The 27,978-nt window shown below is 42.7% G+C and overlaps 1 protein-coding gene across 1 annotated transcript; it reads left to right on the forward strand.

Moving 5' to 3' along the window:
• Positions 1–62: 62 nt before the first annotated feature.
• On the forward strand, positions 63–27,953 carry coa1 (cytochrome C oxidase assembly factor 1). Its single transcript, XM_003456723.5, has 5 exons — positions 63–396; positions 3,400–3,507; positions 25,158–25,309; positions 25,541–25,617; positions 26,686–27,953. Exons 1-5 carry the CDS (start codon positions 339–341, stop codon positions 26,816–26,818), a joined length of 528 nt encoding a protein of 175 aa, XP_003456771.2. The 5' UTR covers positions 63–338; the 3' UTR covers positions 26,819–27,953.
• The last annotated feature ends 25 nt before the right edge of the window (positions 27,954–27,978 follow it).

The raw sequence follows: 27,978 nt of genomic DNA on the forward strand, positions 1-27,978 counted from the left end.
CTTTTAAACCCCATAAGAAATCAGATGATAAAGTACAGAGAGTGGAACTGGTACTACACGAAGGAGTCAGGAGTGACATGTGAGGGTGATGCAGGACATGTATGAGGCCAGAGGGACGGTGGTGAGACGCGCTGTGCTGCTGATGAACCACCATAAACAGGTCTCATGTAGTACTGCGGTAAAGGACGGCTTCCAGCTTCAGCTTCTTTCTGCAAAGAGTCTCACTGAATCATGCCCGACAGGATCTAATATCATATTTGGATAAACACCGCCTGCGCGAACAAGCGACGACGGGCGCAACCGGCTGTTTAATAAAGCGCACCCACAACCGATTGGCTATGTGTTTTGTGACGTTAACGGATGTAGAGCGAATACAATGGTCCGCCGTAACGCAAGGTGAGTGTTTGTGTAGATGTGTGACCGGCGTGTGGTGTTATAGTTGTATCCACGGATGCAGCCCTTGAACTGTGACACACCTTAGCTATTTAAATATCATTTTCTTTCAAGTGAATAACGACATTTAGACATATATAGAAGATAACCTTGACATGCAGTGTATGTGTTTCAGCAAACTGGACATCTCAGCCCTTTGTCCTCGTTTCCCTTCCTCAAGAAGCAAATTATATTTAAAAAAGAAAAGTGTTAGTTTTTCAAACCCCGTGTGCTTAGCTATACTTAGGGTGACCAACTGTCCTCTTTTTTTGCACTTGTTGACTTGTAAAAGCTTTTATGACACTTTTTATTTCACCTTTTACCGCACAGAGAAGGCATCATTTAAATATGTTTTCTTTAAGCAAACAGTATTATTAAAGTTCTTCATGACTGGGCCAAGTGTCCTCTTTTTTTGGAAATCAAAATATGGTCACCCTAACTATACTTATTTACTTGTTGCTTCTGTAGACAGTTTGAAAAATCTACACAGATGCATCAAAGAATACAGCCAACCAAAGCGGGATAGCATTTATTGTTCCTGAGTTTAATATCAAGGTCGGGAAAAGGATCAGTGACGATTTATCAGTGTACACAGGAGAAATGGTTTCAATATTGTTAGCTGTCCAGTGGACTGAAGAAACCAGACCACTAAGATCTGTGATACGCTCGGACTCGAACTCATCACTGGCTGGTTTGCAAGGCAATCACTCAGAATGCAGACCTGACATTCTGATAGAGATCCAGCAAACATTATTCAGAACTGTTATGATGGGGCTTATGGTCACATTCTTATGAGTATCAGCAGAAATGAAACAGCAGATAGGACAGCAAAAGAAGCAACAAGGAGACCAATGATGGATATGGTTATTAGTGTTAGTAGGACAGAGATCAAGAGTAGAATACGATACAAAATGAAGGAAAGGTGGCAAAAGCAATGGGAGGAAGAGAGGAAAGGCCGATGGTTTTACAAAATCCAAAGGAAAGTAGGAGAAATGAGATGTACAGGAAGAAACAGGAGAGAGGAGACGGTTGTATCTCGACTTAGATTCGGACACACTGGTTTGAATAGCACATTACTTTTAATAGGAAAACACTGTACAGGGGAGTGTGACTGCAGTAGGGAACAGGAAACAATAGAACGTTTTGTTGCATTGTCAAAGTATGATGTTGAAAGAAGACAACTGATCAAAAAGCTGGATGATATGAGAGTCAAGTTGGACTTGATTGATTTATTTCGTACAAACTCTGTAAGTGAAAATAATCAGGCTGTATTTTGGTTTTTAAGGCAGACCCATTTGTTTGGGAAGATTTAAATTTTTGTATTTTTTTTTTGTCATTTCGGTCCACACTCCACGCCAGTTGGTGGCGGTAATGCACCATTTTGCTGTTTGCCAACCACCAATAAACCCCATAAAGAAGAAAAGAAGCGTTCGTCTTCTCTCTCTCCATGAGTTTGACCTTCTTAGGCCTCTGCATGTCAGCTAAACAGAGACTCTCAGCTGCAGTTAAACTTCCTTATTATCGTGGTGCAGCCATTGTTTTCATCCTCAGTCTGACCATTTTAGGGAGATCCACTTGCGCTGATATAATGCTGCCAGGCTGAGCCTAACATTTTGGCTCATCAGTTTCCGTTTTATTTGTCATATAGAAGTTAGCACAGGATCAAAATGTATTTGACGAGCAGAAGACAGTCACTCCGCAGTATAGTAAGGGTTAAGGGTCAGTAAGAGTGAGGGTTTTTATTTTTATTGAAATAGTAATAAAAAAAATAAAAATGGGGTGACCAGTGCTGAGTGTATTATGTACCTGTGAAACTGCAGAACAGCTGTGTGCATCCTGTGAAGTGTTGTGGTTGAGATGTCGACTTGGTGGTAAAAACAGTTTTTGAGTCTTGTAGTCGGAGCAGACAGACTCCTGTAACGTCTGCCAGATGGTAACAAGGAGAACAGCTGATGTGCTGGGTGGCTGTGGTCCTTGATGATGCTGTGTGCTTTACGGAGGCACCGTTGAAGATAGATCCTGAATGACAGGAGTCCTCATGCTCTGCTGCTTTCACTCTCTGTAGAGATTTCCGGCTGCTGGCAGAGCAGCTTCGAACCAAACTGTAGTGCAGCTCATCAGCAAGCTCTTGATCGCACACCTGTAGAAGTTTGAGGTTATGTTGGCGTTCATGCCAAACTTCCTCAGCCTCCTCAGACAGTAGAGTCGGTGGCGAGCTTTCCTGATAGCAGTGTCTGTGTGAAGGGTCCAGGAGAAGTCCTCAGTGATGTTGACTCCAAGGAATTTGAAGCTGCTGACCCTTTCGACCTTGACACCGTTGATGTGGATGGGCTGGTGTTCCCCGACTGGTCGTTTCCGGTAGTCCACTATCATTTCTCTGGTTTTGCTGATGTTAAGAGACGGGTTATTTCCAGGCACCACTCGTACAGCACCATCACCTCCTCTCTACCTGTGCTAGCTTTGGACATGTTCAATCTTAGCATCCACCATAAAAACAGTAGATACATGACTGAAAATAAGGGAAAAAATCAAAAGCATGAACCATACTTGACTTTATAGCTATATGTATTGGATGTATTCACAGTTATTTGGATATGGAGTGGTTATTCTTATGGTGCACTTTGTGATGGATTATGTATGTGCATGTATGTGTCTTTGTGTGTTGGCAACCTTTACCATCATTAGCTGAACTGTCTCATGGATGCAGGCGGTGATATTAATAGTACTTGTCCAACTGTATGTGCGTAGGAGAGAGGGTCAGTGCGTCACCATATTTTTTGCTATTAAAAATGACAAAACATGTTTTTTCTTTTTCAGAAAATTGGAAATGTGTAAGACTTAAGCCTCTCAGAAACTTTTAGATTGTTTTCTAAAGTCACCACAGAATTCACGGCAAATCATGAATACTTCCTTATTAAAACACCGATGCTCTCTGTATACCGACCAGATCATTGTCATTCTTTGCAGGAAAGAAAGCAAGCATGAGGATTTCCAACAGTCACCTGCAGCAGCTCACCATCTTCACCACTGTGCTGACGGGTGGAGGGATTGGCACCATGTACTACCTGCTACAGAGTGAGTACAATGCTCTGTGTGTGCTTCATTTACAGTTCGGCCAACGCTTCCAGTTAGTGAAACTTTTCATGTCAGCAGCTTCGATCATGTACTGTAGCTCTCGGAAATTTGCCATTTGAGAGTGTAGAAAAATTCAACTTGATGTTAACTTCAGCTGAGAGTGAATTCTTCAGGTTTTTAGCTCAGCAGAACTGGGCTGGCTTCAGGAATTAGTGCAATCCTGTGGTTGGTATGCATGCACATGTTCAAAAACATGGTGATCTAATTACTGTTTGAATGTCATCACCTGTTTTGGTGGTTTAATGTAGTTTAATTTGGGTTTAAAGTAAATGATAAAGCAGAGGTGCATGTTAATGTACTTTTATTAATTGTAAACCTTATGCACATTATGTGTGCAGTGAGTGAATCCAGCTGATAAAGCCTAACCCTAACCCTTCTTGCTCTAATGTCTGGCCCTCTTCTACCTCGACCCCTGACAGCTGTAAGTCTGAACCTCTTTCCAATATTCTGACTCTTTATCAGAGTTATCAAAATCGTTTGTTACTTTAAGGAATTGTCTAATCTAATTAGAAATCCCTTTTAAAATGAATGCGCAGAGTAAAGACAGGAATCTTTTAGCTCTCAGAAAATGTAAATATTAAAGTGAGTGTACATTCAAAGCACATTAATATTGATGACAATTTTCTATAACAATGGGTGTATTTTGATATAATATCCTAAGTTGAAGCAGAATTTTTCAGGTGAAATGATAAAATCATATGTAGCTTTTCTTACTTTATTTTTTATGCTATGACCCTGAAATGGTGTGAGGGATGCAGCTGCTCCAGGAAGGCCACCCAGTGTTACAAATGCTTAATGAAACATGCACAGCTACCTGCTGTGGCCATCTCCTGTGAATAAGGGGGCAGCTGAGAGTGTCTTTCTGTTTTGACTTACAAGGATTATTTCAGTTGCACTTTTATTGTGAAGAGAAGCAGAGAGGATGCATTGTTGTTGTGGCTACAATAACAGTTGCAACATTCAACAGTAAAGTGAAACTGATCTAGCAGACGGGCGACCACTGATATGAATCACAAAACCTGACGGTTTGTTTCTCATTGAAGATCAAGACTGTTCCTGTGACTCTTATTCTTACCACCACCAGATAATAAGAGACCCACAATATACCTGAAAACTACATCAGAGACTCTGAACAATGATACAGTCATATGCACAAATACAAGATGGAGCTGTCCAGTTCAGTTTTCGTCTTTAAATTGTTAGACACTGCATACTCAGATCTGACTTTTGCATCAGTTACATTTGTGCTGAAGTGGATGTTTGGAGGAAAACCGGCAGCTGCCACAAGCATGGGAATTAACCAAGAAACGGCATATATCACATGACAGAAATGCCATGGCCACAAAAGGATCGGCAGAAAATGGCTGTTTGTCTATTTTTCATTGGGTAAAGACTTTTCACACAAATGTGAGTTGACTGACAGTGACAAAGATAAAGCTGGGGTGTGAAATCTTCTCTAATCTAGACTAAAGGTGACAGAGTCTTTGCAGTTGTGGTGCCCTCTTTTAGAAACTCCACAATCTATGAGCACATTGAAGTCATTCAAAAGCAGCTAAACTCACGTTTTCATGTCACTATGCAGCATGGTGGAAATCCTGCTAGGCATTTCTGCCTCACCCATCTTTAACGGTGCCCTTTAGCTCAGCTGCCCTTTGAAGGATTTTGCCTGGGGGAGCCACAGTAAACATCTATGGGTGCCATCAGCTGAGGACCACCAGCCAATGATGTTTTGCTCCTTTAACCCCAGTATATCCCCTGTTGTTTAGCTCCCAGACCTTGTGCTATCACTGCAACCACAACCACAAGCTGGCTTTATGCTTCTGCTGCCAGTTCTTTGGTGGCTGGCGGCAGTGCTGCTCCTGTGCAGCGTAGATTGCAGAGGAGGAGTGAAGTTGCGGAGCCAACAAAGCCCCGATACCTGACTTCGAGTGAGCATATTACAGCATATCAGCTAGCCTCCCGAGACTCAGCTGCCAGGTCAGAGTACTTGGACTGCTTCCTCTCATGGCCAGCCTCAAACCCTCCTCCCACATCAGCTCAACAAAGAGAATCGTAGCAGTTTCAGACCTGGATCTCTGCTCCTTCGGTGCTTTTCTTGCCAGCCTCACCATCATTTGCTTGATCTATCTCCCTCTTTCCTCGCTGAGGTCATTGTTCAGCTCCTGCAGTTGCAGTTCCTTTCCTTTCTCCTGGCGACTTGATTGCCTGTGTCCGCCCTGGTTCTTTCCTTTCTATACTGACACCAGTCTGCTCACAATTAGGGTTTGTTGGTGCACTACGTGTGTTTACCATGCTGCTGCCTTCAGAGGGATGACTTTCCACTGTTGGTTCGCCTGCCTCCACTTCCTGCCTGCTGCCTTGCGCTGTGGTTTGAAACCTTGGCTTGGAGTCTCACTTGTCTGACCTGTTATTATAGTGCAGTGTTGCTCATGGCCTTTTTCCTTGCACTTGCATCTTTCCTGTTGTATTTGCAACCCTCTGAAGGTAATCACCGCTGCCCATTCGTATCTGCACTACCTCATTACCTTGGAGAGCCATGGGGTTCTTTATGTTTGTCTGTATTTGTAGTCAGTCTGATAGGTCTCCTTTTATGGGACTAGCCTGCTTTTTTTAAACTGGTATTTGGGCAGCATTTTATTTTTGGTCTTAATGTTTATTTCCTTTTTAGATGTTTTTATTTGATTTGAAGCTCCTTGTCATTTGCATTTTGAAAGCTGATATAAATAAAACTTACTTATAGGGGCGATCATGGCTCAAGAGTTGGCAGTTCGTCTTGTAATCGGAAGGTTGCCGGTTCGAGCCCCGGCTCCGACAGTCTCGGTCGTTGTGTCCTTGGGCAAGACACTTCACCCGTTGCCTACTGGTGGTGGTCAGAGGGCCCGGTGGCACCAGTGTCTGGCAGCCTCCCCTCTGTCAGTGCGCCCCAGGGTGGCTGTGGCTACAATGTAGCTTGCCATCACCAGTGTGTGAATGGGTGGATGACTGAATGTGTAAAGCGCTTTGGGGTCCTTAGGGACTAGTAAAGCCCTATACAAATACAGGCCATTTACCATTTACTCACCCTGTATACCAAAGAGTCACTCACTGAGGCACAAACTGTTTTGGCAGTGTCTTGATGCATGAGTTGGATGAGTGACAAAATGTTTCTCTCACTGAAAACTATACGTCCAGATGATCAGAATCAACTTTTTGAGGCTTATGGCAGAATGTTTTAGTTCACGAATTAATGATGCCCCCTGCATGTGGAGTGTGTGGGAAGACAGTTGCTAGAAAACTGCATCATTTAGCTTAGCCAAGGAGAACTGAGTGGAAAAATAAGAAATATGAAGTCAAGTGGATTCAACAAAAGAAGGTGCAAACTGCAGCAGAAGCAGGGGAGACTAAAACCTCTTTTCTACTTGCTCAGCTTGATTTGACTCTACTCAGTTTTGGGGGTTTTCATTAGGTGATACTAGTTGGTACCATATACTTTTAATACTTACTTGGCCAGGGTTCCAAGGGAGGTAAGTCGAGCCAGAAATGCCACTTATAGGCCAGGAAGTGACGCTACTGAATGAGTCATGAGAGCAATTCCTTCACAAGAAACAAACCTTGCAATGAGGGAAATGGCTACACACAAACCCACACAATGGTCAACGACGAGGCGCAGAAGTAAACCATCACTTTGGTAGCAGGGCCCAATTCCAGGAATCAGTTTCAAGGAAGTCAGAGTTTTAAAAAAAGCTAAGCTAAGTTAAACTCTGAGACTGGCAGCTCTTGAGTTTGCTGTTCCAGAGCAGCTGATCAGAGTTAATTAACTCTGAGTATTTTCACCCTGAGTTAAGTGCATGTGTGAGTAGAGAAGGAAAGCAATCATCAGTAGAATCCCAATGATGGTCCTGTGAGATTAGTTACCCAGATAACAGACTACCCAGGCTAAGTATTCACATCATTTCCCAGTTCTAGTTGGGAAAAACATTTTTCCATCAGTGTGACTGCTTAAAGTTAAGAAATCTATGATGTAATTATAATAAGAGTTCATGGTAAGTACAAAAAATAACAAACTAACGATTAACTGGGATTTCATTGATTGTAAAAACTTCTACTAATTAACTTCCTTTGCTACGTGTTTTGATAGCAAATGTCTGAATGAGAAAATGAATCTGAGTGTCAGCAGGTGGGGAGAAGTTGGTGTGAAACTCAGAGCCTGTTGAAAAAAACCCCGCCAGCCAGTAAGTTTAGTTTACAGACTGTGTTTCCATGGTAACTGACTCAGAGTTAATCTGAGTTTCCCTTATCTCAGACTTAACAAACTCAGAGTTTTAGCTAAGCCTACCTCCTGGAACGGGGCCCAGCTATACCATTGCCTCGATCTCCTCCATGGTAACAGTGAGCTTGGATGCTCAGAAAGTATTTAATCGACTATTCCTGGAACAAACATGAATAGAAACGGGACTTGGAGAAAAATTTGCCACTTGGAGTAATACACTGTAAAGATCTTAGGTCAAACATTCAAGTTAATGGTTGTTGTTCTGACTCATTTGGGGTGGAAAGGGGTGTGAGAAACGGCCACTCATTATCACCCATTCTCTTTTTAATCAGTAACCCCTGACAAAAGCTATACGTTGTAAGTTAGACAAATAAAAAATTTATATAACACATAAGGGATATTTTTCCCTTCTCTCTGCTCAGAAGGGTCGAGGTGGTACGGCTGAACCTCCTACCTCGACTTTTGTTCTCATTCCAACCCTCACATGTAAGAGTTCCCAATTCTAAATTCATTATGAAGGAAAAAGGGCCCAGGATAAGACTTAGAACACTCCTACTTCCAAAGGGACAGGGGCCTGCCAAACTCAATGTTATTACTTGGCTGCACAGATAAATGCAGTAGTGTCATGGATTAGAAATGATCAGCAAACTGATTGGGTCCAGACAGAACAAAGCACAGCTAAGACTATACCATTATCAATGCTACCTTTTTATAAATGTAAAATCTGTAATTAAATTAAAAATGAAAATAAATGAATAAAATATAATTTCAAGCGTTTGAACAACAATCAGAAAAAAGCTTGGGGGTCTGTTATCAGTTTCAAGGGCCATACAAGTAATAGGCAATATAGAATTTCCTCCATCTGTTTGAGAAAGACGGAAGTTGGATCACAGAAGGTCTCAGCACAATTAACCTACTATTTAAGGGAAGAGAGCTTAAGTAATTTACCCAGCTTCAGTCCAACTGTTCATAATGGAGACCTCTTCTTGGATGTCTGCCACTGTGATGGTGTCAAGAATCGCTGTGTGGCACGCATGAGTTGGACCCAAAATGCAGGCTCTCAGACACGAGGGGTGAACACAAAATCACAGTTTTATTGCTGGCGTGGTGGGACACAAATAACAATACAAAACTAAACTGGGAAAATATAAACTAAACTTTACAGAGAGGCACACAAGGGAACACACAGCTTGAGGGGACGACGTGACAACGAATGGAGGTGAGTACAAACAATAAATACACAAGGAGAACGGGGAACAGCTGGGAGACAGCTGAGGGCAATTACACATGTGACAAAACGGGGAGGACACAGAGACAGACTAGAGGGTGAGTGAGAGAGAGGGGAAGAGAGGAAGCACAGACATGACGGGATGAGGGAAACACGGAACGTAAGGAGTGGACACAACTCACATCACTGTATAAACTTAAACACACAGAGGAAGACACAGCGGTCAGCTATACAGAGGGAAATTTTTAAACCATCAGGGAACCAAACCGGGACCACAAGAAACTAGACCCTGTAGAAATAAACTATAGACTAACAAAGAGACAAAATCCACAACACAAAACGACAAAAATCACAGGAACTTAAAACACTAGGTCAGAAAACCCAGAACCCTGACAGATGGTTACTGGATCCTGTTGCTGTGGTCTGCTCTTACATCCACTAGCCACTGAGCAATGCTGTTATAGGTTGTGTCTTCTCCCATATGCTCTTCCTGCTCCATCTCAAGCCTTGGTGGATCTTTCCTCATATTGTTCCCCTGCCACTAAGAGTACACCTTGGACAGTTTCGTGGAGTACAGCTGGTTTATTCTCTTGCCTTCTATCTCACTTTATCTCAATATACTTTATCAAGTGATGACCAAGGCTGTGAGTCTTTGCTTGGCAGATTCTTAGGGATCCCTTTTTTGATCACACTTAGCCAACTTTCAGTGCTTCCCTCCATGCTAATATACGCTGGCCTCTGGTCTTCTCCACAGAGGGTACTGCTCCTTGTGGTTGTTCATTTTGTACCCAAGCATCTCAGTGATCACTGCTGCTGTGGTCTAGATCAGCTGATTCGTTTTGGAGATGGTTGCAGTAGGGATTGTCTGTAATGCTTCATTCACATCTTATAGTAGACCCTCACAGGGTACTTAGATAGATAAAACTGTATAAATCCCTCGGGTAGGTTCCTCCTGGAAATTCAGTTTCCAGTAGCAGAACACTGACAGAAATTTGCATAGTAAAAAACATTAAATTAAAAATAAAGAGGGAAAACCCAGCATGTTATAAATAACAGATATTAACCCTTTCTGAGATGGATACAAATATCTCCGTCTTTAAGCCTCTGGAAAGTATGACATCTGAGATGTGAAAGAAAGTGTCTAATCTGAAGTTCTCTGAAAAAATGTGTGTGCAGGAGATTGAATTTTTCAGAGTGTTTCATAAAAGATACAAAGCACCTAATGCCCCTACTGCACCAATCCTGAAACACAGAATCACTTAAGGATGGTTGAAAAACATAATTTGGTGCAACTGGACTCAAAGGAGAACAGTCAGTCTCACCAAAGTGTTTTTTCATCTGAGTCCATATTCTCACAGTGTGCTGTTAAAATCTCCCAGTTCTTTTAATCTTTGGGCTGAAGGAAGGACAATACTCGGTGTATAAATGCTCAATCAACAATTATTTATTCCATACAATTCAACATTTTATGAGCATAAGAACCATCATGATGGGGAGACCTGCCTGCAGAGGGTCACAGCAAGTCTCAAAATGGTGACGGGTTACTCAGCCTTTTATAGCCTCTAGTAGCCCCCACCTAGTCGTAAAAGCCTAAACATTCACATTCTTTCTCTCACACAGCGCCTAAGTTATGACCTCGGCTCCCTGTCTTTCTGCTCTCTGTAAAGGTGGGGGTATGAAATGTGGTCTTCTCTTCTTCTATTCTAGACACAAGGTCTCCTGCACACAACATTCTCTTCATGATTCAGCAGTATGAAATGTCAAGAAACAGTGTAACACGTTCAACAGTGTCGAGTAATACAGGTCAATCCAATAGATCTAATGATTTTCACACTCTTTTAAGTCAGAAGTATAATGCAAACTAAAACTACATACTGATCACACACTCTATATTAAGGGGTATAATATGATCTACAGCAGTATCATAATTCAACTACTTTGATTACAGATATAAGGTAACATATGATAACAGAATAATCTCACAGTGCCACACCACCGGATTATCAAATCACTTATTTGATGCCAAGGAAAGTGGAGATCCAAGTATTGCCGAGACAGATGTGTCTTTAACAGGAATTGAAAATTAAACCAAAATATGGTCCAGCATATATTAGATGCCCAATAGTAATACCAGAAATTATGCTTAGACTTTTGGAGACAAGAGTATTTCACTCAAGGGAAACTCTTGTTTCCCTTGAGCCCCTCCATGTGTAAAAAACATAAATAAATAAAAAAAGGGGTGTAACTGTTGCAGTGTGTTTACAGTGTATTCAGTTCACTTTTGTGCAAGTTCAACTTGCATCATGAAAACATACTGAGGAAAATGTAGAAGATAGGTTATATAGACATGACAAGAAGACCAGGAGATCATCTACATACAGGGATGCTTTATGCATGACTCCTCTCCACCAGATCCCAGAGACAGCTTCGTAGCGTGGCCAGTGGTTCTATAGCCACATCAAAGAGTAACGGGCTTAAGGGGACACCCTTGCTGGGTTCCTCGCTCGAGGTTAAACAGCTGTGACTGCTGGGAGTTTGAAAGGATTGAGGGTTTAGGGCAGAGATATAGCAATTTTATCCAAGAATTAAATTTGTGTCCAAAATTGAATTTTTCTAAGCTTGCAAATAGAAACTCCCACTCCACACAGTCAAATGCCTTCTTTGTATCCAGGGAGCGGATACACTCTGGAGTCTCCGTGCGAGGAGAATATAGTATATCAAACAGATGACGGACATTAGTTTTTAATAAAGCTGGTTTGATCTTCAGATACAATTGATGGTAAAACATTTTCCAGCCTACGCACTAAAACTTTGGTCAAAATCTTGGCATCGAGAATGAGTAATTTGATTGACCTGTAAGATGAGCATTCGAGTGGATCTTTACCTTTCTTTAGAACAACAGTCATACATGCTTCATAGAACGATGAAGGGACTTTGCCATATTTAGAGGAGTCAGCCAATGCTACACATAGTTGAGGTGCAATATTGAGAATGCTTTAAAAAATTCAGGAAATCCATCTTGGCCTGGGGACTTTCCAGACTGATGAAATCTTAATTTCCGCCTGTGTTATAGGTTCCTCTAATCTCTTTACATTTCGGAGAGAGAATGGGATATTCAAAGAATTAAAAAAGTTCTCCGTCAGAGTTTTCTCCTGTGGAAGTTCAGAGGTTTAAAGTTGAGAATTGAGAGACCTGGATGTGTTGATACTCTTAACATGATCTGAGGTGATAGTACCATTGGTCATTCTGTTTTTTGGAATATGTAGTTTTGCCTGGATACCCTTCAGCTGGTTGGATAGCATCCTGCCGGCTTGTTCTATGCATACAGTGGCTTGCAAAAGTATTCGGCCCCCTTGGACTTTTCCACATTTTGTCACATTACAGCCACAAACATGAATCAATTTTGTTGTAATTCCACGTGAAAGACTAATACAAAGTGGTGTACATGTGAGAAGTGGAACAAAAATCATACATGATTCCAAACATTTGTTACAAATAAATAACTGCAAAGTGGGGTGTGCGTAATTATTCAGCCCCCTGAGTCAATACTTTGTAGAACCACCTTTTGCTGCAGTTACAGCTGCCAGTCTTTTAGGGTATGTCTCTACCAGCTTTGCACATCTACAGACTGAAATCCTTGCCCATTCTTCTTTGCAAAACAGCTCCAGCTCAGTCAGATTAGATGGACAGCGTTTGTGAACAGCAGTTTTCAGATCTTGCCACAGATTCTGGATTGGATTTAGATCTGGACTTTGACTGGGCCATTCTAACACATGGATATGTTTTGTTTTAAACCATTCCATTGTTGCCCTGGCTTTATGTTTAGAGTCGTTGTCCTGCTGGAAGGTGAACCTCCGCCCCAGTCTCAAGTCTTTTGCAGACTCCAAGAGGTTTTCTTCCAAGATTGCCCTGTATTTGGCTGCATCCATCTTCCCATCAACTCTGACCAGCTTCCCTGTCCCTGCTGAAGAGAAGCACCCCCAGAGCATGATGCTGCCACCACCATATGTGACAGTGGGGATGGTGTGCTCAGAGTGATGTGCAGTGGTAGTTTTCCGCCACACATAGCGTTTTGCATTTTGGCCAAAAAGTTCCATTTTGGTCTCATCTGACCAGAGCACCTTCTTCCACATGTTTGCTGTGTCCCCCACATGGCTTGTGGCAAACTGCAAACGGGACTTCTTATGGTTTTCTATTAACAATGGCTTTCTTCTTGCCACTCTTCCATAAAGGCCAACTTTGTGCAGTGCACGACTAATAGTTGTCCTATGGACAGATTCCCCCACCTGAATTGGTCTTCCTGACTCTTGGTGGCGCTGTCACTTGGTGTTCGCTCGCTTTGTGGTAGAGTATCACTTCCTGTTCCTGCTCAAACACAGTGGTGTTTCTGAGTAGCTTTTCTGCTTAGCAATTTAATTTAAATCTTTTGACACATCCCTTTTTCATAGTATAATCTTAACGTGCTTCATCTGAATCACCCTTTCTGTGTACTCACTACCTAATTTATAGTGTTGAGACAACGCCGGTCTCTGTGATTCTTTTGATCCTGGTAGAGATCACGCTGAGATGTTTCCATGTTTTACACAATCCTTTTATTACCCATTATTCTTACAGATGCATCTGGAGATCAGCACACTGCATTCCTATGCAGTCCTATGCTAAAGGCTGATCTAAAGAACTCCACACAACAGTTACAGTTATAACCTCTGGTCTCCTCCCATCTACAGTAAACACCCCCACAATGGAAATACACTAGTACAGTGGCCAAGGGTGCTGACACCCTGACCCCCATCTCCTTTTATGGTAGTGTCCGTTTGCCCTTTGTCTGCTCCTCACCGTCAGTAACTCTTGCTACTGTCCTGGGCAGTGTTGCCAACTTAGCGACTTTGTCGCTATATTTAGCGAGTTTTCAGACCCCCTAGCGACTTTTTTTCTTAAAAAAAGTCGCTAAAAAAAGACGTGAAAGCGCGTATCGCTTTTACTCTCAACAAGCAGCGGGTGCTGTAACACAGTCAGTTCTTCTTTTACTCTTTTACTCTTATGCTGTTTCGTGGATCACAAGGTTTAAAACTACTTATAAACACACACACACAAAGTAACTCCACCAGAGTGCCTATTTCGGATCACTTTTGCCGGTCCAAGCCCGGGTAAAGGAGCGGGGTTGGAACTGTGACATTAAAAAAAACAATAATTGCTAAAAGAAATTTAATTTGTAGTTCTAAATAAACTCTAAATGCATTTAGGACGTTTTTTATGTCTCTTTCACGATGTTATTTCTCTCTCCAACAACATAGGTTACAATTATATTAGCATGACCAATTATGCAAATTAGGTGATGACGTCATTTAGCGACTTCGAGCGACTTTTAGGACAGCCAATAGCGATTTTCCTTACTGAGGAGTTGGCAACACTGGTCCTGGGGGTGGGGTTGATTGTCCTCCTGCCCTGTACCTCAGTTCTTTGTTCCCATAACAGGCCTTTTTTCTATTTTGTATTCTTACACTCATTAACCACAATATTATAATGTTGCAAGCAATCACAAACTATATTCTCTTTAACACTGACCTATATCAAGGAATCTATTCTCAACAATAGCCAAAGTATTCACTCACCGTCTCTTTACTGTTTCGCTAGCTTAGCTTAGCTCGTAGCCGACTCGTTAGCACCATGGCTACTTCACCTGTCCCTCCTGCACTTTCCTGCTCATTGTGTCAGATGTTTAGCTACTCCTCGGCCTCCTTTAGCAGTAATGATACTTGTAACAAATGTAGCATATTTGCAGCGCTGGAGGCCAGGATTACTGAATTGGAGACTCGGCTTCGCACCCTTCATTCACCCGTAGCTAGCCAGGCCCCTGTAGCTGGTGCAGCCGAAGATAGCGTAGGCCCCGCTAGCTGTTCCCCGGCAGACCCCAAGCAGCTGGGGAAAGAGGGCGGCTGGGTGACGGTGAGGAGGAAGCATAGTCCTAAACAGAAGCCCCAGGTACACCACCAACCTGTTCATGTGTCTAACCGTTTTTCCCCACTCGGCGACACACCTGCCGGGGGTCAAACTCTGGTAATTGGTGATTCTGTTCTCAGACATGGGAAGCTAGAGACACCGGCAACCATAGTCAATTGTCTTCCAGGGGCCAGAGCAGGCGACATTGAAGGAAATTTAAAACTGCTGGCTAAGGGTAAACGTAAATACAGTAAGATCATAATTCACGTCGGCAGTAATGACACCCGGTTACGCCAATCGGAGATCACTAAAATCAATATTGAATCGGTGTGTAACTTTGCCAAAACAATGTCGGACTCTGTAGTTTTCTCTGGTCCCCTCCCCAATCAGACCAGGAGTGACATGTTTAGCCGCATGTTCTCCTTAAATTGCTGGCTGTCTGAGTGGTGTCCCAGAAACGATGTGGGCTTCATAGATAATTGGCAAACCTTCTGGAGGAAACCTGGTCTTGTTAGGAGAGACGGCATCCATCCCACTTTGGATGGAGCAGCTCTCATTTCTAGAAATATGGACAAATTTATTAAACCCCCCAAAATATGACTATCCAGAGTTGGGACCAGGAAGCAGAGTTGCAGTCTTACATGCCTCTCTGCAGCTTCTCTCCTCCTGCTACCCCCCCAAAAACCTCCATAGAGACTGTGTCAGCTCCCAAACAGACAAAAAACAAACTAAAAACCAGCAACAAACAACTTAAACATAAAAAATCACAAAGAAAGAACAATACAGTATCCACATCTGAACCAAAGAGTAAAACAGTGAAATGTGGATTATTAAATATTAGGTCTCTCTCCTCCAAGTCTCTGTTAGTACATGACTTAATAATTGATCAACAAACCGATTTACTCTGCCTTACAGAAACCTGGTTGCAGCAGGATGATTATGCTAGTTTAAATGAATCAACACCCCCGAGTCATTCTAACTACCAGAAATCTCGAAGCACAGGCCGAGGGGGCGGTGTGGCAGCAATTTTTCACACCAGCCTATTAATTAACGAAAGACCAAGACAGACTTTTAATTCATTTGAAAGCCTGATGCTTAGCCTCGTCCACCCCAGCTGTAAAACTCAGAAACCAGTCTTACTTGTTATTATCTATCGTCCACCTGGGCCTTACACAGAGTTTCTCTCTGATTTCTCAGACTTTTTATCAGATTTAGTGCTCAGCTCAGATAAAATAATTATTGTGGGTGATTTTAACATCCATGTAGATGCTAAAAATGACAGCCTCAACATGGCATTTAATCTGTTATTAGACTCAATTGACTTCTCTCAAAATGTAAAAGAACCCACCCACCACTTTAATCACACTCTAGATCTTGTTTTAACATATGGCATAGAAACTGAACATTTAACAGTGTTTCCTGAAAACCCTCTGCTGTCTGATCATTTCCTGATAACATTTACATTTACAATAATTGATTACACAGCAGTGGAGAGTAGACTTTATCACAGTAGATGTCTTTCTGAAAGTGCTGTAACTAAGTTTAAGAATATAATCCACCCACTGTTATCATCTTCAATGCCCTGTACCAACATAGAGCAGAGCAGCTATCTGAACGCTACTCCAACAGAGGTCGATTATCTTGTTAATAATTTTACCTCCTCACTACGTACGACTCTGGATACTGTAGCTCCTGTGAAAACTAAGGCCTCAAATCCGAAATACCTGACTCCGTGGTATAATTCTCAAACACGTAGCCTAAAGCAGATAACTCGTAAGCTGGAGAGGAAATGGCGTGTCACATATTTAGAGGATCATCATTTAGCCTGGAGAAATAGTTTGCTGCTTTATAAGAAAGCCCTCCGCAAAACCAGAACATCTTACTATTCATCACTGATTGAAGAAAATAAGAACAACCCCAGGTTTCTCTTCAGCACTGTAGCCAGGCTGACAAACTTCCGGCGCCCCCCGTGTGCGGCAGCCTGTTACAGCAGCTCTGCTCATTCTGAGTTTCTTTCTTTCTTATCTTTTTCTTCTCGTTATTTTTTATAACTAACGTATTAGTAATTAGTCTCTGCAACCATGTTCTACCGTTTTGTGCTAGTTCTGGTCGTTTTTCTTAGTTTTTTTCTACTTTTTTCACCCGTGTCTGGGGACCCAGAGCAGGGATCTTTTGTTTACAGTAAGGATCAGCTGTTAGCGCTGCGTCCCGCAGCGGTACTGCCGGTGGACAGACCCGACATTCCCAGCGAGCTGAGGAGGAAAAGGCGGGGGTGTCGTGCTGGGAAGGAGCGCCGTCGCCCGAGAAGGAGACGTTATCGACCATCTCTTCCTTCTGTAATTATTGGAAATGTACGATCTTTGCCCAATAAGATGGATGAGCTCACGTCGCTAACCTGGTCACAGAGGGAGTACCGGCAATGTAGCATCATGATGCTAACGGAGTCGTGGCTAACACCGCTAACTCCGGACACAAGCGTGACACTACCGGGTTTCCAGCTGCTGCGAGCCGACAGGACGAGAGAGAGCGGTAAGAGGAAAGGAGGGGGACTGGCAGTGTTTGTGAATGACAGATGGTGTAACCCCGGGCACATCACTGTAAAGGAACAACTCTGCAGCAGAGACATTGAGCTGTTAGCCGTTAGCATGCGTCCGTACTATCTGCCCCGGGAATTCTCGCATGTTATCGCGATAACAGCGTATGTCCCCCCCTCGGCCAACGCGGATGCAGCCTGTGACTCTCTCCACTTTGTGGTCAGCAGACTGCAAACACAATCTCCGAGAGCCCTTCTCATAATATCAGGGGACTTCAATCATGCCTCACTGGACTCCACACTGCCCACCTTCACCCAGTATGTGACCTGCCCAACCAGAGACAATAAAACACTGGACTTACTGTATGCCAATGCAGAAGAGGCATACAGTTCATCACCTCTCCCTCCCCTGGGCAGATCTGATCATAACCTGGTGCACCTTGTCCCTGTGTATGAGCCCTTAGTGCGCAGGGAGCCACCAGCCACCCACACAGTGCAGAGATGGTCGGAGGAGAGCGAGGAGGCTCTTAAGGATTGTTTTGAGTCGACTGTGTGGGAGGTGATCTGTGACGACCACGGAGAGGACATCGACAGCCTTACTGCATGCATTACTGACTATATTAATTTCTGTGTGAACAACACCGTACCTACCAGGACTGTACGGTGTTTCTCCAACAACAAACCTTGGATTACCCCAGAAATCAAAGCCGTCCTCAAGCAGAAGAGGAGGGCCTTCAAATCCAAAGACAAAGAGGAGTTGAAAAGGGTGCAGAGAGAGCTGAGGGGACTGATAAGGAATGGGAAGGACAGCTACAGGCAGAAGATGGAGAACCAGCTTCAGCAAAATAATGTTGGTGAAGTCTGGAGAGGCCTCAGAACCATCTCGGGCCACAAACATCAGAACTCTCTGCCTGGGAGGGATGTGAGGTGGGCAAATGAACTGAATCATTTCTTCAACAGATTTGATTCAGCCATGAGGCAGTCTCCAACATCGGCTGCAGACTCACCCACCCCCACTGCTGCTGTTCCACCTCTGACACCTCAGACACTTCACACCTCCTCTATTCACCCTGCTCACCCCTCCCCACCCCCAACAACAGCATCCAATACACACTCAACACAAGGCTCCAGCCTGTCTCTCTCAACCACCCAGGTTAGGAGGGAACTGAGGAGGATTAAAGCCAAGAAGGCAGCGGGTCCAGATGGCATCAGCTCGAGGGTCGTCAGGTCCTGCGCGGACCAACTGTGTGGGGTGATGGAGCACCTCTTCAACCTGAGCCTGAGGCTGGGACGAGTCCCACAGCTCTGGAAAACCTCCTGTGTTGTACCAGTGCCAAAGACTTCACGCCCCAAGGACCTCAACAGCTACAGGCCGGTGGCTCTGACATCCCACCTGATGAAGACCCTGGAGCGCTTGGTCCTGGCTCAGCTTCGGCGCCTTGTGAGCTCATCACTGGACCCACTTCAGTTTGCCTACCAGCCTGGCATTGGAGCGGATGATGCCGTCATTCACCTCCTACATCGTTCCCTCGCTCACCTGGAAACCGCTGGGAGCACTGTGAGAATCATGTTCTTTGATTTCTCCAGTGCCTTCAACACTATTCTTCCCTCGGTTCTGAAGGACAAGCTGGAGAACTCTGGAGTGGACCATCACCTCACTACCTGGATTCTGGACTACCTCACCGACCGACCACAGTATGTGAGGACTCAGGGCTGTGTGTCGGACAGGGTCGTCTGCAGTACGGGGCCCCACAGGGAACGGTTCTGGCTCCGTTCCTCTTCACCATCTACACTGCAGACTTCTCCCACAACTCCACCCAGTGCTTCCTGCAGAAGTTCTCTGATGATTCTGCAATAGTCGGCCTCATCACTGATGGGGACGACATGGAGTACAGAGGACTGACTCAAGACTTTGTGGACTGGTGCCAGCTGAACTACCTCCACATCAATGCCAGTAAAACCAAGGAGCTGGTGGTAGACTTCCGCAGGCACAAACATCCTCCACTGCAACCACTGAACATCCAAGGTATGGACATTGAGGCTGTGGACAGCTACAGGTACCTTGGTGTTCATCTGAACAGCAAACTGGACTGGACTCATAATTCAGACGCCCTCTACAGGAAAGGGCAGAGCAGGCTGTACCTGCTGCGGAGACTCAGGTCGTTTGGAGTGGAGGGCCCACTCCTGAAGACCTTCTATGACTCTGTGGTGGCCTCAGCCATCTTTTATGGTGTGGTCTGCTGGGGCGGCAACATCTCTGCTGGGGACAGGAAGAGACTGAACAGGCTGATCCGAAGGGCCAGCTCTGTTCTAGGATGCCCTCTGGACCCAGTGGAGGTGGTGAGTGACAGGAGAATGGTGGCTAAGCTGTCATCCCTGTTGGACAACATCTCCCACCCCATGCATGAGACTGTGACAGCACTGAGCAGCTCCTTCAGTGGGAGACTGCGGCACCCACGGTGTGGGACGGAGAGATTTCGCAGGTCTTTCCTCCCCACTGCTGTCAGACTTCACAACAAAGACTTCAACTGATCAAACATACACATCCACACATGTGCAATAACACTAATGTGCAATAATCTTTTCTGGCATCGTTGTATTTTTACTCAGTTGTATAAAGCATTTGTATTTTATTTTTATCTTATTGTATATTTTATTCTATTTTATTCTACTGTATATAGTATTGTATTTTATTTTATTCTATTCTGTACAGTTGTGTACTGTATTTATTCTTATTTTATTTTATTCTAATTTTTGCTTCATAACTTTTGCACTGTCCACTTCCTGCTGTGACAAAACAAATTTCCCACGTGTGGGACTAATAAAGGTTATCTTATCTTATCTTATCTTATCTTATCTTAAACAGTCAGAGCTCTACTGAGCCAACAATCCCTTTAACGTTAACTAGTAATGACTTCATGAACTTCTTCACAAATAAAATTTTTATCATTAGAGAAAAAATTACCAATAATCATCCCACAGATGTAATATTCTCTACAGCTACTTTTAGTACCATCGATGTTAAGTTAGACTCTTTTTCTCCAATTGATCTTTCTGAGTTAACTTCAATAATTAATTCCTCCAAACCATCAACTTGTCTTTTAGACCCCATTCCTACAAAACTGCTCAAAGAAGTCCTGCCATTAATTAATTCTTCAATCTTAAATATGATCAACCTATCTCTAATAATCGGCTATGTACCACCGGCCTTCAAGCTGGCTGTAGTTAAACCTTTACTTAAAAAGCATCTCTAGACCCAGCTGTCTTAGCTAATTATAGGCCAATCTCCAACCTTCCTTTCATATCAAACATCCTTGAAAGAGTAGTTGTCAAACAGCTAACAGATCATCTGCAGAGGAATGGCTTATTTGAAGAGTTTCAGTCAGGTTTCAGAGCTCATCACAGCACAGAAACAGCTTTAGTGAAGGTTACAAATGATCTTCTTATGGCCTCTGACAGTGGACTCATCTCTGTGCTTGTCCTGCTAGACCTCAGTGCTGTGTTCGATACTGTTGACCATAATATCCTATTAGCGCGATTAGAACATGCTGTAGGTATTACAGGTACTGTGCTGCAGTGGTTTGTATCATATCTATCTAATAGACTCCAATTTGTTCATGTAAATGGAGAGTCCTCTTCACACACTAAGGTCAATTATGGTGTTCCACAGGGTTCGGTGCTAGGACCAATTCTGCTTACATTATACATGCTTCCCTTAGGCAGCATCATTAGAAGACATAGCATAAATTTTCACTGCTATGCAGATGACACGCAGCTCTATCTATCCATGAAGCCAGGTAACACACACCAATTAGTTAAACTGCAGGAATGCCTTAAAGACATAAAGACCTGGATGGCCGCTAACTTTCTGCTTCTTAATTCAGATAAAACTGAGGTTATTGTACTCGGCCCTGAAAATCTTAGAAATATGGTATCTAACCAGATTCTTACTCTGGATGGCATTACCTTGGCCTCCAGTAACACTGTGAGGAACCTTGGAGTCATTTTTGACCAGGACATGTCCTTCAATGCACATATTAAACAAATATGTAAGACTGCTTTCTTCCATTTGTGCAACATCTCTAAAATTAGAAATATCCTGTCTCAGAGTGATGCTGAAAAACTAGTTCATGCATTTATTACTTCCAGGCTGGACTACTGTAATTCATTATTATCAGGATGTCCTAAAAACTCGCTGAAAAGTCTTCAGCTGATCCAAAATGCTGCAGCAAGAGTCCTGACAGGGACTAGAAAGAGAGAGCAGATTTCTCCTGTTTTGGCTTCCCTTCATTGGCTTCCTGTTAAATCCAGAATTGAATTCAAAATCCTGCTCCTCACATACAAGGTCTTAAATAATCAGGCCCCATCTTATCTTAATGACCTTGTAGTACCATATCACCCTATTAGAGCACTTCGCTCTCGCACTGCAGGCCTACTTGTTGTTCCTAGAGTATTTAAAAGTAGAATGGGAGGCAGAGCCTTCAGTTTTCAGGCCCCTCTTCTGTGGAACCAGCTTCCAGTTTGGATTCGGGAGACAGACACTATCTCTACTTTCAAGATTAGGCTTCAAACTTTCCTTTTTGCTAAAGCATATAGTTAGGGCTGGACCAGGTGACCCTGAATCCTCCCTTAGTTATGCTGCAATAGACGTAGGCTGCCGGGGATTCCCATGATGCATTGAGTTTTTCCTTTCCAGTCACCTTTCTCACTCACTATGTGTTAATAGACCTCTCTGCATCGAATCATATCTGTTATTAATCTCTGTCTCTCTTCCACAGCATGTCTTTATCCTGTCTTCCTTCTTTCACCCCAACCGGTCGCAGCAGATGGCCCCGCCCCTCCCTGAGCCTGGTTCTGCCGGAGGTTTCTTCCTGTTAAAAGGGAGTTTTTCCTTCCCACTGTCGCCAAAGTGCTTGCTCATAGGGGGTCATATGATTGTTGGGTTTTTCTCTGTATGTATTATTGTGCGATCTACTGTACAATATAAAGTGCCTTGAGGCGACTTTTGTTGTGATTTGGCGCTATATAAATAAAGTTGAATTGAATTGAATAGATCTCTGCAGCTCGTCCAGAGTCACCATGGGCCTCTTGGCTGCATTTCTGATCAGCGCTCTCCTTGTTCGGCCTGTGAGTTTAGGTGGACGGCCTTGTGTTGGTAGGTTTACAGTTGTGCCATACTCCTTCCATTTCTGAATGATGGCTTGAACAGTGCTCCGTGGGATGTTCAAGGCTTGGGAAATCTTTTTGTAGCCTAAGCCTGCTTTAAATTTCTCAATAACTTTATCCCTGACCTGTCTGGTGTGTTCTTTGGACTTCATGGTGTTGTTGCTCCCAATATTCTCTTAGACAACCTCTGAGGCCGTCACAGGGCAGTTGTGGAGCTGTTTTGCAAAGAAGAATGGGCAAGAATTTCAGTCTCTAGATGTGCAAAGCCTGTAGAGACATACCCTAAAAGACTGGCAGCTGGAATTGCAGCAAAAGGTGGATCTACAAAGTATTGACTCAGGGGGCTGAATAATTACGCACACCCCACTTTGCAGTTATTTATTTGTAAAAAATGTTTGGAATCATGTATGATTTTCGTTCCACTTCTCATGTGTACACCACTTTGTGTTGGTCTTTCACGTGGAATTCCAACAAAATTGATTCATGTTTGTGGCTGTAATGTGACAAAATGTGGGAAAGTTCAAGGGGGCCGAATACTTTTGCAAGCCACTGTATAGAACAAAGCCTTATGCTTTAGAAGCTGACATTAAACTGAGTGTCGAAAGGTCAAATTTAGTCTGCAGCATTACCGTTTATTATATCATTGTGGGGGGTTTTAATCCTTGGCATATAGCTGATGTGTTTCTTTGCTAGTTAGCTAATTCAAGTCACTCAGGCCTTTTTCTTCATGTTAGCTGAATAAGAAATTATTTGCCCCCTCAGAATGTCTTTCGGTGTATCCCAAATTGTCAGGCTAGATATCTCATTTGTAGTATTCGTTTGATTCATGTTTTTCCATGAATTTTAGAAAATTAGTATCTGCAAGAAGAGTTGAATTAAATCACCAATGTTTTCCGTATTTTGGGGCATCGGGGAGATTCATGATTGGCACGAGAGCGGCATGGTCCAACACCACTCTGGTAGTCACAGGAACTGACTAGTGAGAGCAACTTATAATCAATAAGAAAATAATCAATCCTGGGACAGGTATGAGAAAAAGGAGTATGCCATAATGAGAAAAAAAGCACTTATTAAACAATGCAGATTTACTTATTGTGGTGGGGAGAGTCTAACACTGGATCCAACCAGCAGAGCTCAGATCAGGCAATAAACAGAAATCAACACTGAGAGTCTATAAATTGATGTTGTAGAGTTTAACGTATCAGAAATGACCTCCTGTTTTTCAAAGCACACATGTGGATCAGTAACGACTGAAACACCTCTGGCTTTGGCCTGAAGAGTGAAGTGAAAATGCTGCCCCTCCCCCAATAAGATGGGTGCTATCCGACCTTCAAATGTGTGTTTCCTGTTTAAACAGTACAAAAAAAATAACAAAACCACTGCTACCCTGCACTGTTTGATGTGTGAGAACATCCTCTTCCTTTTAACAGGTTGGTTTAACCCCTTAATATTCCACCTAACTAGTTTACAGCACTATCTAACCTCTGCAGAGATTCGTGCACAGATAGAGTCCCATGCATATACAATAGGTTAGGGTTCTCTTGCAAACACAAATGAAACCAACACAACCGAGGCCACTGTGGCCTAAAACGTTACTATTAGAATCAGATCATTCCCACCCCTCCATACCCACTACTCTTTAATCACCCCCACTACTTTCCCCCACCCGATGACAGCTGCCAAAAGGAAAAGCAGCGAGCTCACCAAAGCACTTCCTACCTTGTTCAAAAAGAGAAAACAAAATTTCAAGCTCCCATATTCTATAGAATATATTCATATTTAAACCTTTGAGCTTCTGGTTAGATCTGCTTTCGAACAGAATACACACATAATCCATCGCATCAGCAGCCGAGCGAAGCCATCACTTCTCTCTGATGGTAATGGTATTGTAACTTAATGATTACAGGCCGAGTTTGGCTTAGCGACAGGTGAACGATTGGCTCTGGCACAGTTGGGAAGGTCTCTTTCCAAAAACACCTCACCATAGCACACTCGCAAAAATTCTGTAGTGTGCCCGCCTTCGATGGATTCCACCAGACCCGCATGTTCTATCGTCTGCTTCGGCTTTCCAGGTCATTTACGTTAGCCACCAGTTTAGCATTGCTTTCACTAAAACTGGAATAGACGTCCTGTAAGTCTCTAACCAACTAACTTCTATACAACAAGTATAGAAGTGTGACGCTTATGTTCTGAGCAAAAGATAATGAGGAGTGGAAAAGTTGGAAAAGTCAAGAGGAGCAACTGTCTCCTCGTCCTATCACATCCCTGCCAAACCACGAGTCCTGCTCACCCCATATGAACCTTTTTAAAAGTGTACTAAATTCTTGGTTTGTGCACTGTGAAAGCTTATTTTAACTTTAAGGTTTGAGTAAAACGAGTAACTGTTTCCATTCATACTTTAAAATGTTGTAGTATTTTCTAGCCTTCCTGTTTTGGTTCACTTCCATATATAGTTCTGTCTGCTGTCTAATTAGAGAACTTTGCTGAGTCAGATTACCACAGGCTGGCTTTGCAGGAGTTGGAGGCATGTCCAGTTGCCATGGAAAGCCTGGGGGCGCCACCTTTAAAGGTCCACAACATCCATCTGACTGACAGATACAACCATGTAGATAAGCACACTGCACAGGTACTGTCCTTTATGCTGTCATCTGACTTCTTTCTTTTCTAATTTGGCATGGGCAGCTGAACTGGTTTTCCTTCTGCATATAATCAAAGTATTTACTTACAGGTAGCTTTTTATGTCGAAGTGGATCTAAAAATATTTAGATCCACATAGTGAGAAAATGTAAATCACAAACATAATCATATTGCAAAGAACTCGGAATATATTGAATACTGAGTGTAAATTGCTTTGCAGATAAAGATTCCTGTGACAGGGATTAAAACCGGAGGCTATCTGTATACATCTTCACTGAGAGATCCCAACACAAACAGGTGAGACAGTTGTGCCAGAGCTGAACTGCTGGTGATGATGAATTTGTATTCAGTTCATTTTGACATAGTGATGTGACTGACGGGCACCAGTTTAGCTCAGTAGGTGAGCAGAGTTAGGGTGCCATGCAACATGACTGACATGCAGACGCTGCCATTGGCATTTTATATTTTATTGTGTATGTGTTGGCATTGCTGCGTAACCAGGACAAGCAGTTTGTCCTGAGCTTGAAATGAACTTTGCCTGCTTGTGTGGTGTCGCAGTATATGTGTGTGTGTGGTGTTATAGTACGTGTGTGTGTGTGTGTGTGTGTGTGTGTGTGTGTGTGTGTGTGGTGGTTTCATACTGTATGAAAGGATTCGTCTTCATTTCACTGAGTAAACAGGGACAAACTTTTCTGTGAAGTGTAAGTATATCATACATATAATGCCACTTATATTTGAGTTGTATTTACATTTAAATGTTACAGTTCAAGTTAATCCAACTAAAGATGCTAGATTAATGAATAATTAATGAAAAAAAATGCAAAAGTCATTATTTTTGAAAATATAACAATTACAAAGAATAGCTAATGTAACACTTCACATGCTTTATTGTAGAGTATTGTGTTGAGCTTACACGTATTATGACAGTAGTCATTTTAGGACACTTTATATTGTAAAGACCATATGTGTTTTAGGGCTGTGCGTTATGACCTGACATCCTGATAGAAATCATATGTTGTGTGTTTTCGGTGAATAGTTTATATTCACTTTGTAACTGAATAACAACCCTTTACCGTATTAGTAGTCTCAGGCGTGGTTTCCACTTTAACAGTAAAAACCACACAAACACACATCCACAAAAATCACAACAAAGCTGAAATAACATCTACGAGGTTGCTAGGCTTTGAATCTTTATTTGCAGCTGAACACTATTCAGCACACTTTTTGATGACTGCTGTGAAACTGTCCATAATTGTTTTCACTGCCGTCAAAAACAAATCAAGCAGGATGTGAATGCTAACTATAGGGACTGTTGTGAAAGCTTGATAGTCACTATTCCTCACCTGTGTTTGTTACTCCTTGCAGGTGGAATCTGAAACAAGCAGTTCTAAAGCTCAGGGAAGGAAATGTCATTGACCTGCTGAATCCTCCATCAACTACAGCACAAACCCAGGCAGCAGAGCACACAGACAGTGTAGACATAGGCCGCTGGCACTGACCAGCTTTATGAACAAACAACTATGCCTGCTAGAGGAAGCAGGTGCTGAAGATGTTTTGAACTATATTTACTCCACATTTATTGTATGGTCATCTCTTTGGGGAACCATCAAGAAGAAAAGCTCTGTCAGTGCCACGGACTGCTGCAGACTGTTGTAGCTGATTTTGATTACATAGTGTTAGAGCTGAGTTGACTTGTGCACTCATTGCTGCCTTTGTCTTCAAGTGAATCCACAAGTCATTACAAATGTACAAATATGTGCCAATCAATAAATGTTACAAATGGATTAGTTTCTAATGATCCATAATTAATTTTCACACAGACTTGCAGATGTGTGTGTCTGTATGTGTTCAGGGGAAATGGTATAATATTCATAAAACAGGACGTAAAGCTGTGGTTTCACTTCTACCGTAACCTTCTGCTTCCTGTGCAGATGTAGAGCAAACACACAACCACCAATATAAAGAATGCATATTTGCCATGCTCGGCTTTCTGTGGTTTCTCTTCAGCTTTTTATCCTGTTATTTTTGCTACACTCGGTCTCGGTCAAAATTTCCAAAATACAACACTTGAAGCTATGTGTGCGTGTGCATGCATTATTATTTGGTCATAATACTTTTCCTACTGTCACAAAGATTTTCAGACAATGTTTTATGGAAATGGTTGGACATGTACACTTTAGATCCTTACATTTTAGGACAGTGAGACAGTTTTTGTAATTTTGTCTCGGCACAGCACCACAGTGGATTTTACTTCAACCAACATGTGATTCAAGTACAGGCTTTTAGTTTTAACAAAAGAACAGATTAATTTTAAATAAAGGAACTGTCGTTTAATACTTGGATGAAAATCCTTTGCAGTCTAGAGTCCATGAACATCACCAAATACAGTTTTCTGTTCTTTTTGTGTTGTTTCGTGCAGGTGCAGAAGTTCTTCCTTTTTTTCCTGCCTGTCAGCTTAGACATTGTCATACTGCACATGAACTATAACAGCTGAAATAACAATAATAGAAATGAATGAATAAAGAGATAAAAGAAATCCGGGAACAAGAGGAGCCTGTAGAGAATTTATAGGGCTCTGATTGCAAAAGCTTACAGACAAGACAGTTTGTTCTTTTTAATATATTGTTTTCAAACTTCATAACTTCATATTAAAATTTC

The sequence above is a fragment of the Oreochromis niloticus genome, linkage group LG18 (assembly GCF_001858045.2).
Source record: "Oreochromis niloticus isolate F11D_XX linkage group LG18, O_niloticus_UMD_NMBU, whole genome shotgun sequence".
Lineage (NCBI taxonomy): Eukaryota > Metazoa > Chordata > Actinopteri > Cichliformes > Cichlidae > Oreochromis > Oreochromis niloticus.

Coding starts and splice junctions, on each gene's coding strand:
- coa1 (XM_003456723.5), top strand. CDS start 339: ATGTGTTTTGTGACGTTAACGGATGTAGAGCGAATACAATGGTCCGCC. Junction 25,310..25,540: donor TAGATAAGCACACTGCACAG/GTACTGTCCTTT, acceptor ATTGCTTTGCAG/ATAAAGATTCCTGTGACAGG. Junction 25,618..26,685: donor AGAGATCCCAACACAAACAG/GTGAGACAGTTG, acceptor TACTCCTTGCAG/GTGGAATCTGAAACAAGCAG.